The following is a 14,726-nucleotide window of genomic DNA, read 5'->3' as shown; positions in this document are numbered from 1 at the left end:
AATATGTAGTGCTCAAAATAACCACACACCACTAGCCATTGGCATGTAGAAATGTAGCCATTCTTCCGTGTGCCAGTCTTCCCCCCGATTTTTAAACAGAAAGCTTGTACCAATATCATTATGATAAAAGACAATTTTATAATCACCCACCTTAAATCATCAATAATTTCATAGTAATCAGATAGCAGTGTCAGGTGTAAAAATTAGAATGTTGAGATATTTTTGATAACACTGTAATTGCAAATGTAAAGGGATTCACAGTTATAGGCAAAAAGTAAAAAAAATGATACAGTCAAAATTTAGTCCATAACTTGAACTTCGCTATTTTAGTCTTACTTTTTACAACTCCATAAGTAGCTATATTTTTTTTGTGCTTAGTACTTCCCCTTTTAGATAATATTTTTTATTGAAAAAAGTGATATTTTCTACAACTTGCCCTTTTATAGGAATTAGGTGACTTAAAATAGGATAATGCATTATGTCATGAAGACAAAGATTGTAATGCCCAATGCTTCTTCTACAAAAATAGTAGAGACACTTATATTACATATGTAAAACTCAAATACGCAAGAAAGAATACCTACTTAAATTCTGAGTGTGTTCTCTGGTGTTTATAGATTTTAAGTACATACAGGTTTACTTAAACCTGTGCCATTATTTATGTCAAACTTATAAAATTGTAAATGTCACAGCATAATGAGAAATGGACAAATTACACCCATGAATGAATTAAAGAGTAACCAAGTTCACAAAACGTTTACGGCAAAAGCAACAAGCACCCAAAATTGCTGAGAAAATAAGATTGAAAATACAGAAGGAAAGTTTGTGGACTTGTATGTAGAATTAATGACAAAAAAAAAACCCCACGTAAAATCTTCTGCTGGTATTAAAGGATCATTTTAAACACCTTCATTAGCAAAGCTTTTGCTATAATAAATAAAAACATCTAATTGTTATTTATTTGTAGCTTGCATATAAGCACAGTCCGAATACATTAATTTTGGTTATAGATTGATATTCAGGGATACATGAAAAAGATTAAATACATTCACACATTTGAGACTAAATGCTATCCCTTATCTTGCAATAATTCAAATGTTTACAAATAACTGGCCTACAATCAGCAATACATTTTTATTCCCATTCAGAAAGTGCAGAAAGAGTAGTTCAATAACAATATTAAAATACCCAGCTTGTGGTTGTTTGCAGAGAATCTGGTGGCATTTATAGGAATTTAGCTTTCTCAAAATGCCATCAGAATGTAAAAAATAATGTTTGCAGGTGATCATAACAAACAGTGCTATTTGTGGCAAAATGTGATTTTTAATCAGTGGGGATTTTTTTTAACTTAATTCTATTAGTGGTCATGTAGTATACGCAACAATTATTAGTTACACGTTTGTTCTTATACGCACTCTCTGCCATTTACCAAGTTGGTGGTCGTGTAACATCAACCTATTCTAGAAGGAAGGGAGACAGTTAAGATGTTCAATAAAATACCTCTGCTGATATATGCAGAAATACATTGATCACAGTTCTATTTTTCTTGTTCTTTTAAAGCTGAATTTAAAGAACTTCAACACGCTAGATATGAGACACGATAACAGGCATCTATCTAGATATGACTATATTTGCTACCCTAAACTATTGGGTACACTCATTTGACTGAGTATTGTACAAGGGAATACACAATGGGAATCTAGAATTTTAGGTTCAAATAGGCAATTTGGAAAAATATGCTGAGTTGGTGATATTTTTCCAGTTCTGCTAATATTAGTTCTGTCCAAGCAAGACGGAACTGGTGTAGGGAGAGAGAAAAATTGCTGGGGTCAAGAGAAAATGGAAAACAATGGGATTGAAAAAAAAAAGACTTTTAGGAGAGGAAACCTGTTCTAAAATGAAATGTTCTGCTATATGACATTATTGTTATTTTAGCCAGGAGCTTTGCTGGGTTCCAGAAACAACTGGGACTTCAGCCACAAAAAAACCCAAAAACCATGATGGCCACTCACTAAGAGTGACATGCGACCTAACTAATAGAAAGGGGTGTAGCAGAGTTCTGCTCCCCAGCACCCCCAATTGACAGCCACCTGGGAGAAACATAAGAAAAACTGTTTCTGAAACAGCTGCGTGATGTAAAAAAATAAAAATAAAACCAAGCACAACTACTCTACTGTCCTATCCACTGTAGAGATCCTGGGCCAAAGAGTATCAGATCCAGGACGTAAGCCCATTAAACACCCCCTAGCAACACCTATGGCTTGAACATAAAGCTATGCAAAGCATCATGGGAAACTGTGTTTGTTTTACATCTGGGCACCTGCCTTTCAGCCACCCTTGCTGCAACAATGCATTCTTTCCAGAGGTCTAAATCTGTGTAGTGGAAGCCAAGGGATTTTGGACCCTGCCCTTTCTTTATTAGCAATACAGGAAAGAATACTTTATGTGCACACTTGAGGGTTAAGGAGACTGTTTTTGTATTTCCATTTCGACCCATGAGAGTTTTAGCTTTAGCCTATGCTTTAACTATTGGCAATGTTGATCGTACTGACAATTTCAGTTACCTCTAACTTGCTGCTTTGTGATATTTACCATTGATTATTTTATTTAGCATTTAATTAATTTAGTTACTCATCCTATTAACCTACCCAAAACCATATTTTTCAGCCTTATCAGCGATGTTTAGCTGATACCCCTCTAGGCACAATAAGCACGGGGTCCACATATGAATTACCCATTAAACTTGGGGAGAGGCTAGTTATATAGTTACATAGGCTGAAAAGAGACATGTGTCCATCAAGTTCAACCTTCCTCACATTTGGTTTTTGCTGAAAAGACGGCTCTATAGCTTGCCAGGACATTGACTTTTCAAGTAGGTGATTGGGTATTTGAGGACCCAAACCTACTGCAGGGATATTTAAAGGATAGAACTGGTGTAATGGCGATATCATCTAACTGAAGAAGCTGTATGCGAAATGTGTTTTAGCTGTAGAGGACTTTTGTTGTGATTTTAATGTTTCTAGCTGGAATTGTCAAGATTTTCTGCACAATCATTTTACACTGCTATTTGGAGTGCCTGTAAAAAGGGGGTTTAGTGTTATCCATAAATAACACCTATAAGGCAGGTTAATTTGGGCTCCTTTCAAGGTGAACAAGTTTCTACATTATAAATAGAACATTTTAAAGAAATATACTGCACAATTTGGTTTCCTTCTTTTTTTTTCCTTAAGGGTACAGAAACTAATATAATAGAGCCAATATTGAGGGCTCTTTAAAATGTGAGTTGGATGGTTTACCACGCATTTGATTATTACCATATCTAAAGCATTACTATCATCTGTATCTGTTTTTCTTTCTCTTTTGGGTTTTAAAAACATTTCTGACACTCCGTCTATATAAGGATGAGCTAATATTTTAGATTTAGTCTCACTGCTTTTTTTTAACTGGTTTGCAGTGTATTCACCACAAGTGTATTGTTTGTTAATGCATGTTTGTGAGTGTGATGTACTACAAGACAATCCACACACGTGTTGTAGCTTCTAACTATTTGGGATTCATCACATTAAAAAATTTTTAAGTGCCTGTTTCAAATTTAAGTCTCCCCCCCTCTGTATATGCCTCCTAATGTTTTCCGTTGGTTGGAAAAGAGTGTGAAGGTCCTCGTAAATCTAAATTTAACAGCAACATTTGAAATATTCTGTTTAGATTAACCCAGATAGCAATGGGCGATGTTATTTATTTAATTACAGCCTTGTAACTTTTCATCACTAGTTTCTGCTTAAGGATGCAATAAAAATAGACGGGTACCGCAAAATCTCTACCTAGTGTAACATGAGATATGAATCTAGCCTTTTGTCAGAGAAAATGGGCAAAACCTTAAAAAGCATGCTCCTCTCTGTGTGCATTACCTCTTTCTCCTGAAAACATCCCAGGTGTGTGTGAGCGTGAACCGACCCTTCAATCTCACTTCCTAAATAACACACACAGAACAGACAGACCCCTGTAAAAGGCCCTTAAATGCCATTTTAGCATACATAGCTGTAAGTAAACGAAGACTTATAGCAGTAAATCTAGTTCAAGTCCCTTGCACAAATTACGATGATCTGCAGAGAATTGTTTATGTGAAAAAAAAAGTCGCATGGAGTAAAATATTCTTGAGTCATTTTCGAATCTACTTCCTGTTCACAATATTGTCAGAGAGTTATTCACTAAACTAAGAATTCAATGTGAATTTCAAATCTAAGGTCAATAAGGACTGGAAAATAAATCTCTAAGTCAACCATGCTTCCATTTTGGCTACTCTGTCCTTAAATTTTAAATTCTCACTTTTAAATTCTCACTATAGTCAACTATGCCTTCAGTTCCAATGCGCTGACCTTTAATTTTAAATTAATTTTTAAATGGTCACCTTAGTAATTATCGCTGACAGTGTTCATGGGGACAAACATTAAACGGGGAATGAATATTTGTGTGTTAAAAATTCAGGAATACAAGTTAGATTTACAATCACGCCAACTTCAAAATTAACATTCCAATCAATCTTCTAGTATCTGGAATCCCCTTTATACTGCAAACACGGAATCTGGAATCCTCTCTATAATTTAAGTGCCGAACTCAGCTGTAATGCGATAGGGCATCAGCAGATATACTATAAACAGCTAATGTTGGGTTTAATCTGAACTGTCCTATATGTTTTGTAACAGAACGACGCAGAGAGAAAAGCCAGTTGGATAGACATGATCTCCTATCTTTTTCCTTTTTTTATATAGTAGATCAGTTGTTATTGAAATTGACAGTCAGAGAAACACAGTTGTGTGCCCAGAGGAATCACCCCTTTATCTAGCAAAGCGTTCTGTGCATATCCATTTAAGAAGATCCAAGGCCACTCATAGTGGGTGTTCAGTGAGTATTGATTTGGTCTGCCAGCAATTTTAATATTTCTTCAGGGACTTTCTAGCAAAGGCAGTTAATTCACCCTCTCAAATTGCTTATTCAATAGAATGAACATGACTCCTGAATAAAGTCCCTGAATTTATGTGAATGGCACGAGTGAGGCGGTCAATCAATTCTTATAGAGCTAAGTTAAAAAGAAAAATAAAATATTGATACGCTTTTTTTTTTTTTTTTTTTTCTCCTTCAGAATGTGGGGGCCGGCAGGAGATAAAAAAAAAAAAAAAGAAGTTATTTTATTTTCTATTTAATCACATTTAGGGTTAAAAAATAAAATAAAATTTGGCTGCAAATAAATTGAAGATTGTAAACCATGTGGGTTTTACTGCATTGATAGGATCAAAGATGTGATTCCTTTTCCGTCAGCCACTGCTCCCGCTCCCAGCTGAACAACAGTGAGGCTAATGTTTCGCTTTTAAAAGCTGTGATCTGCTTGTTCTTAGTTAGTGCTCACATAATAGGCTTTGTCCGCATTGTTGACATCTGTTATGTTGGTTGTGCAGACCTAAACCAGCAAATGCAAGAGTTAGTGTCAGCACTAAAGGCCTGCTAGAACCATTGAAGGCTTAAACAGTGGCCAAACTCTATTTACGGAGGCTGCATATAGGGTCAGTCACTAATGTGTGAATTGTTAGGACGTCAATGTAAATATAACATTTTACACCAACATATCCTCATTGGAAATCTAGGTGACTTGAAGATTTTTTTTTTCTAATTTGGTTGTTTTGGTCTGATATTTAAATTTCACTTTGAATTTCTCACAATGCACTTTAATATACCCCTATTATAGAGAAATATGCTTCTCCACGTGTTTATATCCAGTTCCAGAGCCATACTGAATAATGTCAATATCAAGTTTTACTGAGGTGCCTACAATTCTAGAAAGGGGCATATTCACTAAATAGTCAGGTATGTAGTCAAACAACTTTAAAAAAATGAAGACATTGTAGATAAGCTAGGAATATGTCAAATTTACATAGATTTCGGTTCTGGGTAATATGGCCTACATTTTGCAACTTGGTAGTCAGATAATAACAATTTTTTAGTGAGAAAGCCCATAGTATACTAGAAAGCTCTGGTGTAATACAGTGGGGCACTTCAAGTGTTGGCGTAATACAACAGATTGTGTGTGAAGTATCAAACATGTATGTGATGAATACATTTTACTTCACTTTAAAATGAAAATGAAGGGATATAAACAATACAATAACAGTGTATGCTGAGGAGAATCCTATTATTAAAGAACATATAAACACATACTACCTTGTATTTTAACTACCCGCGATTAATACAAATATATTGAGAGCATATTGACCTCTTGCAAATCTAAATTATTAAAAAAAAAATAATTATCATTGTAATGATTATTAGATTTGAACAGCATGATTGTAGTTGTTGTAGTTTTAAGAGAATCTTTCTTTTGGCCAACACTGCTTTAAATCCAACAAATTTAAAACACAAAATGTGGTCAACAGGAAGTGATGTTGTATTGGAATGTTCCATCATATTAGAGATATAAGGGGATATTTTTTAAAGCGAAACAGGTGTCTTTTGGGTGCATAGTGCCATTCAGAGACATTCTATTTGTTTCCAAGGTGATAGCTCCATATTTAGCACTTTGCCCCTCATTAGCACCTGTTTTTGCCTTGATACATCTCCCTATTCATGTTTTTGGACCAATGTCAAGGGCCCAACAACCAGGAACCCCTAGGCACCTTCCTATTTTGACATGGTATGCAATGTACTCAGAATCGTCTTGACATCACCAAGCGAAAATGACAACCAAATCAGGGGCATGCTCTCCAAATTCCTTTCTAGCGAGAATACAGTTAGAGGTATGAGGAAATCTCTGTATATATTAGTTTACAAGTCAATCAAGCATAGCGTAGAAATCCATAAGAAAACAGACTTCATTAGTTCAGGTGCTTGACTCAGTGAATTTCTTGTTTACATGGAAATATAATAGGGTATTTCCACAGGAAAATTTTGTTTGTATCTTCCATAGCAAAAAAAACACAATATGTATAAAAAAAAAAAAAAACTAAGAAAATATCATATTTAACTGTTAAATGATTATTAGTTTTGCTTTGTTAATTATAACCACATCATGATAATTATTTTCTATTGCCTGCTTCTACCTGTGAAACTGCATTAGATTAAAATAGTACGTTATTGACATTAACTAACATGATTTTGCTGGGTGAGAAAAATGCAGGCATTAAGGAATAAACACAAGTTGTTGTCCAGTATGTTGTTAACTTTGCATTTATTAACCCCTTATGGAAACTGGGTAGCGAAACCCCCATGCATTTGGGGGTCTTGCAGTCTTGCCATATCATCAGTCATGAAAGAGTTAAGTAATATGATACTTTCTATTCCTAAGAACCTGCGTTGCGTTTTTTGTGTGTTTTTTTTTAGAAATACTACGATTTTTTTTCCATGTTAATGACACAATATAAGTGAGTGTCACAAGATTTGACTGCCTCCCTGCCTGGCCGTTTGAAGATGTTTGAGCTAAGAAAGACAATCAATAATAAGATAAATATTAGTAGCTAAAAGCATTGATACAGCTGCCCGTATCACTTGTTTTGCTGTTGAGAAGCTTTGCCCCTTTAGGTATATGGTTCCATCAGACATTTAACCTTTTCTCCTGTGTCATCAGGGCTAAGAGGATTCTAATAGTGACACAAGACTTGTGCTCAGCATTCTGACACTATTGCTTTCCTGTCAGACATAATTTATAGTTTTCTATTTACATCTCTTTGCCTGCACCCCATTTTCAACCTTTGGTTTCACTGCTCTGGTAAAATCAATACAGTCAAACATCTACTTCAGGTTATTTTTAGAAAGATTGCTAAAGAGAAATAATAAAAAAAAAACAACAGAAAAAAAAATACAAGCATGTAAATATATTTATAAAAAATACAGGTGGATAAGATGAATTTCTCAACCTTAAAACCATTACTGATCTGTGTAATCAACAACCGGAGAGCAGAATTGTGCCTACTTTTGATCTGAGTTGGTTTTACTGTAGTTTGGTGCCAAATGCTAAAAAAAAACAAAAGAAAAAAAACAGAAAAGAAACGCTTCAATCTACGAGTATATACGTAGAGTACAACTTGCCTAAAAATGTATTACAAAACGATGGAACCAGGTCAATTGATAAGGAGATGCTTACAAATGTTTTACCGTATTAAGAGGACTTCCTTAGAATCAGTATTTACACTCTAAATGCATTTTGTGTGCTTGTTGCAATGATACTTTCTCAATGAACAGAGGATTCTTGTTAACTTTTAATAACATTTCTTATGAATGGCAAAATAAAAGTGTGTTTCACTATAGAAGTATAATAAGAAAAAAAACTAGCTAAAAGAGGATGGAGTGATAAAGAGATAGATTAAAGGAACACTATAGTCACCTAAATTACTTTAGCTAAATAAAGCAGTTTTAGTGTATAGATCATTCCCCTGCAATTTCACTGCTCAATTCACTGTCATTTAGGAGTTAAATCACTTTGTTTCTGTTTATGCAGCCCTAGCCACACCTCCCCTGGCTATGATTGACAGAGCCTGCATGAAAAAAAAAACTGGTTTCACTTTTAAACAGATGCAATTTACCTTAAATAATTGTATCTCAATCTCTAAATTGAACTTTAATCACATACAGGAGGCTCTTGCAGGGTCTAGCAAGCTATTAACATAGCAGGGGATACGAAAATCTTAATTAAACATAACTTGCAATAAAGAAAGCCTAAATAGGGCTCTCTTTACAGGAAGTGTTTATGGAAGGCTGTGCAAGTCACATGCAGGGAGGTGTGACTAGGGTTCATAAACAAAGGGATTTAACTCCTAAATGGCAGAGGATTGAGCAGTGAGGCTGCAGGGGCATGTTCTATACACCAAAACTGCTTCATTAAGCTAAAGTTGTTCAGGTGACTATAGTGTCCCTTTAAAGGAGGGGGAGGTAAGGGGGCAACAAAAAAAAAGGTAGGAGAAAAATAGGAAAAAGAGGCATAGCTTCACTTATTGTTGATGTAGAGTAAATACCGCACATTTTATTGCTTGTTTTATCACCTGTTAGAAAATAGGTGATAAGTCATATTAAAATATTACTTCTTAAACTTTCTTATTACCAATTAGCAAATATAGTAATAAATCATACAATTAAAAGCATCCTATGATTTTTGCTTTCGAAAACTTTATTGCTCAGAAAACCAACCTTTTGTGAATAAAACGGTGTTCTCTAAGACCAATATTAATGCAGCGACTCTTTAATCAGGTGCTGTTTTGCTCATTGTGCCACAAACATGTCAGAGTATGCATTGAAAAAGAATTGTAAATGTTCTAGATTAAAATTACTAGCAGGCAGAACTAGGAGAATTTTGTTAGAGGGACACTATAGTCACCAGAACAACTACAGCTCATTGCATTTGTTCTGGTGAGTAGAATCATTACCTTCAGGTTTTTTGCTGTAAACACTGCCTTTTCAGAGAAAATGCAGTGTTTACATTACAGCCTAGTGATAACTTCACTGGCTACTCATTAGATGGCTGCTAAAGCTGCTTCCTTAAGCAGCCTTGCCTAGCATGCATCACAACATATCAGTGTCTCCACCCTCTGCATGCTGACACTGAACTTTCCTCATAGAGATTAATTGATTCAATGCATCTCTATGAGGAGATACTGATTGTCCAGGGCTGTGTTTGACTTGCGTTGGCTCTGCCCGTGATCTGCCTCCTTCAGAGTCCCAGCCAATCTTACGGGGAAGCATTGTGATTGGCTCAGAACAAATCTTCTGATGATGTCAGCAGACAGCTTGCAGGTATGAGGCAGACCGGGGCAGAGACAGCAGCTCCAGGCTTGAAAACACGTAAGATTTTACTATATTTAGGGAGGCAAGAGAGGGTGGGGGGGGGGGGGGGGGAGTGGGGGGGGGGGGGTTTACACTATTGGGTCAGAAATATATGTTTGTTTTTCTGACCCTACAAGGCTCCTTTAAACTATCCAGGCATCTTCACAAGTTCTATGTATATTAAAATTCACAGTAAAGTTTTGCTAGGCTTGAAATACATACTAAAAATTGCCCAACTCTTGTACAGAAATTAATTATAAACATTGAAGTATATTTTGTGCTTCACATACATATCCCAATGCAAACCTTAGAAAATGTCTTTGAGATAGAAAGACATATAAAACATCTTTGATGATACAAAACATTGCATTTCAGCTTATACTTAAATCAGTCTGGACTTTATCTTACTTTGTGATCTTGCCACATCTGCAATATTGACAGATCTGTCTCCCTTTTTCACTTGTAAGTAGAAGTAACCCTGACCAGAAACCCATGTGCCATTTTTCCAGAATCCCCTGCTCACCTATTTACGGTAGAAATCAATGTCCGGATTCTCACACATGACAAAAATACACAGAAAAGCAAATGGCTTTGCAGCTCAAAAATTCACAGTGAAAAACATTTAATTAATTAAATGTATATCAGTCTTTTAATTGAAACCCCAAATATTTCACTTTTTTTTTAATGCATAGTTATATTGTCCCATCTCTTTTTTTAATATTCTTCGCTAACTTTATTTCTAGAGTGTCTTTGAAGTAGCGATGTAAATTAAAAGGAATAGCCGCCATTAATTTGTTTGAGCTGTCACCTCTAGTCATTAGTAATGGCTTAAAATGGTAGATGTGTTTTTGCTAGTAATTCACAAAGCAGGCAACATGTTTGTAGACATTACTTTAACTTTCCAATTACAGCTCATGAATTCTCAAAAAACCTCATGTAGACAGTGATGAACTGCCCATTGTTCCTGGCATACCTGGGGATACATAGTTTGGAATAGCTAACAACTACTGACAGTATATTATAATTTATTTATATTTTTCTTTCAGAACTGGTGGGTCAGTCAAAGTTCAGCCATTTTGACTGGCCAACCTACATTTTATCAAAGATCTTAATAAAACAATACTGGCTTGGTTGAGAAGCCAGAGTTAAGCACAAATGTTTTTGTCACATAATTTTGGTACAAGAAAATGCTTGTTTTCACAAGCCAATCTAGACATATAGGTTTCTTGAGTCCTTAGTAAATAGTGTTTATTTCTAGGTTGCACTGTGACACTTGACATTGAGTAAATACCACTTTGTATTCCACAAGTGCATAATGTGTACTTTAGAAATGTGTCTCTGTAATTTTTCCTACAAAACATTTCAGTTGCGATAAAGAAGAGTGCGAGCTATATTGCTAGAATGGTGTTAACACAACTGCGTCTCTATAGTGTCTTCATCGCAAATGGCTCATGGCAGATTGACAAAGTCAGAGGAAACTTACTGCAGTTGAGCTTAGTTGATTTAAGAATATTGATGATTTAAGAATATTAATTATACTTATTTCAATTGTAACTTACTGAAATTATCCACACCTTAGCATATAATGATAAATACTGAGCAAATGTGTACAGATACTTTCAGTATTTTTTTTCCATTGTTCATAGTGAAAACCAACATCATTTGCAGTGAGTATAATTTTTTTTCCCATGTAGTCAGTTGCCCCTACTAAACACAATGAAATAGTAAATAAAACTGTATACAAAAAGTGAAATGTTTGCTGACTGTTCTTTTTTTGTATCTATTTTAGAATTATCAGAACAAAAGTACAACAGCCATTCCACCCGACGCCAGATGGATCTGTAACGCCAGTAAGCGCACCAGGGCACACTATCGGTAATTTAATCAGAATATCTGACCTGTTTCTATGATGACAGATTTATAGGGATAGGCAACTAGAGTTCTCAAAGTATAATTAGTAATAATAAGAAAATAGATATTAGCAGTCATACAGATTGTCATGCAGAGGACTGAAACATTGGCCATTCCACCTGTATTTAGGCAGGGGTGTCCCAATCATCTACAATGTCAGCACCTTTGAAAAACTAAGGTTGTCATTCAACATCTTTAAATACTTTTACTTCACTTTAACACAGAAATTTTTTTAAAGTTTTTTTTTAAATACATTTAATTATTGAGACTTGGGATTTGAACTGTTTCCCAGTATGTAACCAAATTACAGGATATGGTTGCAGTAGGAACCAATTGATCTATCTTCTAATTTGCCAATTTTAAGTCTAAAGTTGATTGTGTTCATTCATTCTTCAGGATAGTCTTATGCACAGCCCAAAGATGTCTTTTAATTTATGTTCTGTGTTACTTTGTGACGGAACTAAGAAACAAGTTGAACTATAGCTTCCATAATGCAGGATCAGCATTTGGAATTTGTAATTCAATATCAGTTTAGTGATTGATGTTTCGCAGTCAATTCCATACTAAAATAAATGTTCTATTTGTGCCACTAATCCAATCAACAGCATTGATGTATACAGGATCATCACATAATGGCATTGACTCATCGATTATACAATTGTCTGATACGGGTTCATAAACTTATTTGTACTAAAGCAAAGATGATGGGATCTTGGTTGCAGCTTGCATGCACGAAGCTCATTCTTGCATAAAATAGCGAGGGAACTTAACTATTCTCTAAATCTGAGTTAGGTCCACTATAACTTGAACAGTGACTCAATTCGGGAACTCAGTGAGAAAAAACTAACCTTAGTTGGTTTTATCTCTAGTTTTGTTCAAGGTAGGAAGTAAGGTCTCCCACATTGAGACTCTCGGAATAGTTGCCAATGCACGTTGAATTGAACCAGTGGTGTTGCTAGGTTGCATAAACACCTGGGGCTTGAGAAATCCTACACTAGAGTGGTGGGAATATATCATGACATATTTCTGAATATCTATGTTATCTCCCTTTCTCTCTACCTATCATCAGTGTCCTCCTTATGCTCTCTATGGTCTCAATAAAAGTGTAACCACAAACAAGCACATCAAGCTGCAAGTCAGGTATACAATGTGATCCTGCCACACTACCTAACTAAAAGAGGGGTACAGCAAAGCCCTGTTTTACCACCACCTACTCTTGAAAGTTACCTTGGAGCACCACTATCTCTCCTTAGCAGGCTTGTACTATACTAGTGCTCTTTCTTTGTTATTAAGAGCCGGCTTTGAGTTAAATTACAGTTTAAAACCTCCCACTAATATGCTCCTGCCTCCACCACTACCACTCCTCCACTGTAGAGATCCCAGACTAAAGGGTCTCACACATGGGGCTTTAGCCCCAAAGGTCCCCCACTTCCAACTCTTATGAATTCAAGCAACTGGATCCTAGCTGAACAACCCAGTTGAACTCTCCAAATTAAGTATTTAGGATATATATTTGAGTTGGCAATTCTTTTCTTCAAGACATATCACAACTCGTGTTCTACTGGCCCGACTAGCAATTTAGTACTTCTGCTACCCATTATATGACTTTGGGGTATCAGTAATGAGTCATTTGTAATGAGACATTTAAAAGGACTTTTGTCTTCAGTGTATTTTATCTGTAAATAGTGTGACAATCTCAAAGAAACCTCTTTTTGAGTCTAATAAGCATATTCGTGTGAATGGTGAAAATAGGAGAATGTTTGTGGTTGAAATTTGTAGCAGTATTACCAATGAATAACCACTCAGTAGCATATAAAATAATGAAACATTCATGCAGTGTATTGATAACCTAAAAAAAAGTCATCAATGACCTATATTGCCAATTTCCTTTTTTGGGGAAAATTCCTCGAAATCAAAGCACCAATTTAAAAAAAATGATCAAAAACACATTTGATCAAACCACCCCCTGCCTTAATCTGAGTCATTTAGTAAACATAGCGAACAATACACCATTACTGAGAGTGTTTCTTTGGCATGCAGACTTTATGGCAGTTTTTACAGGGCTAGTAAGTTAAATGATACAATTTAACTGTAAACTTGTATGAGTAAATTGCTGGTAGTTTTTCACACTTCATTTATATTATCAGGTTATATTTCTCAAGTTCTCTGTTCAAACAAACAGTGTTTTGTTTCTAAGTAATGGTAGATTCTAGGTGAAACTATCATGCAATCTTTATTCTACCATGTTGCTTGAGAGACCCTGAATGTTTTTGGGACCCTATATTTATAGTCTAGATGAGGCAGCCTGTAGCCACACAGCTGTTATTGACATACAGATCACACAGTGTTTAACAAGAGCAACATTTTTTCATTTTATTTATTTTTGGCTTTATTCAATAACAATGAGCCGTGTTCAATGGACGACCAAGTTACAAAAATAAATAAGTTTTTCCAGCTCAGCTTCTTTGAAATAGTTTTCACAATTCAATTGTCAAAGCACTTGTCACTCACAAGTATTAGCTCTGCAAAATTATTTACTACTAAGCCTTTAATATTTAATTTTTTTTTATTAGTGCTGAATATATAATTGTTAATAGAAATACAGCTAATCAGAAGAGCGAAAGTGTCCAATGACACAGTAACATTCTGTTTTTCACTTGTCGACTTTAACAAGTTCCTGTAACTAAGAGCAATGCTATAATGTTGCTGCATTTAAAAGACGTTGGTAACTTAAAGTGCCACTTATTATGACAGACATCATAATAGCACCAGGTGCACTGCTGTACCATCTGGTGTAGGTTTAGGGGGGGTGTTAGGATTACTGTTACCTGGTCTTTAGAGTTAATGTTGTAGATTTAGGGGGGCTGTTAGGATTGCTGTTCACTGGTCTTTAGATTTAGACAGAAGGCTAAGGAGGACTTTGGGTTGGGAAACTTACATTCATAATGAAATTCGACAGGATCTTGTAGTTCGGTGCCTACTTACCCAAAATAATTGTTAATGATAATCCTCCA

The 14,726-nt window shown here is 35.4% G+C and overlaps 1 protein-coding gene across 11 annotated transcripts in view; it reads left to right on the top strand.

Moving 5' to 3' along the window:
- Positions 1–14,726, top strand: part of PAX2 (paired box 2) — a 74,029-nt gene that overhangs the window by 14,606 nt on the left and 44,697 nt on the right. For all 11 annotated transcript variants that reach the window (XM_063433961.1, XM_063433959.1, XM_063433954.1 and 8 more), the window contains exon 4: positions 11,591–11,676. In XM_063433961.1, the coding sequence (XP_063290031.1) occupies positions 11,591–11,676 (86 nt within the window). The remainder of the gene's footprint in view (positions 1–11,590; positions 11,677–14,726) is intronic.

The sequence above is a fragment of the Pelobates fuscus genome, chromosome 10, assembly GCF_036172605.1.
Source record: "Pelobates fuscus isolate aPelFus1 chromosome 10, aPelFus1.pri, whole genome shotgun sequence".
Lineage (NCBI taxonomy): Eukaryota > Metazoa > Chordata > Amphibia > Anura > Pelobatidae > Pelobates > Pelobates fuscus.
Note: the sequence above shows the minus strand (reverse complement) of the source record. Positions and strands in the feature narration are given on the sequence as shown.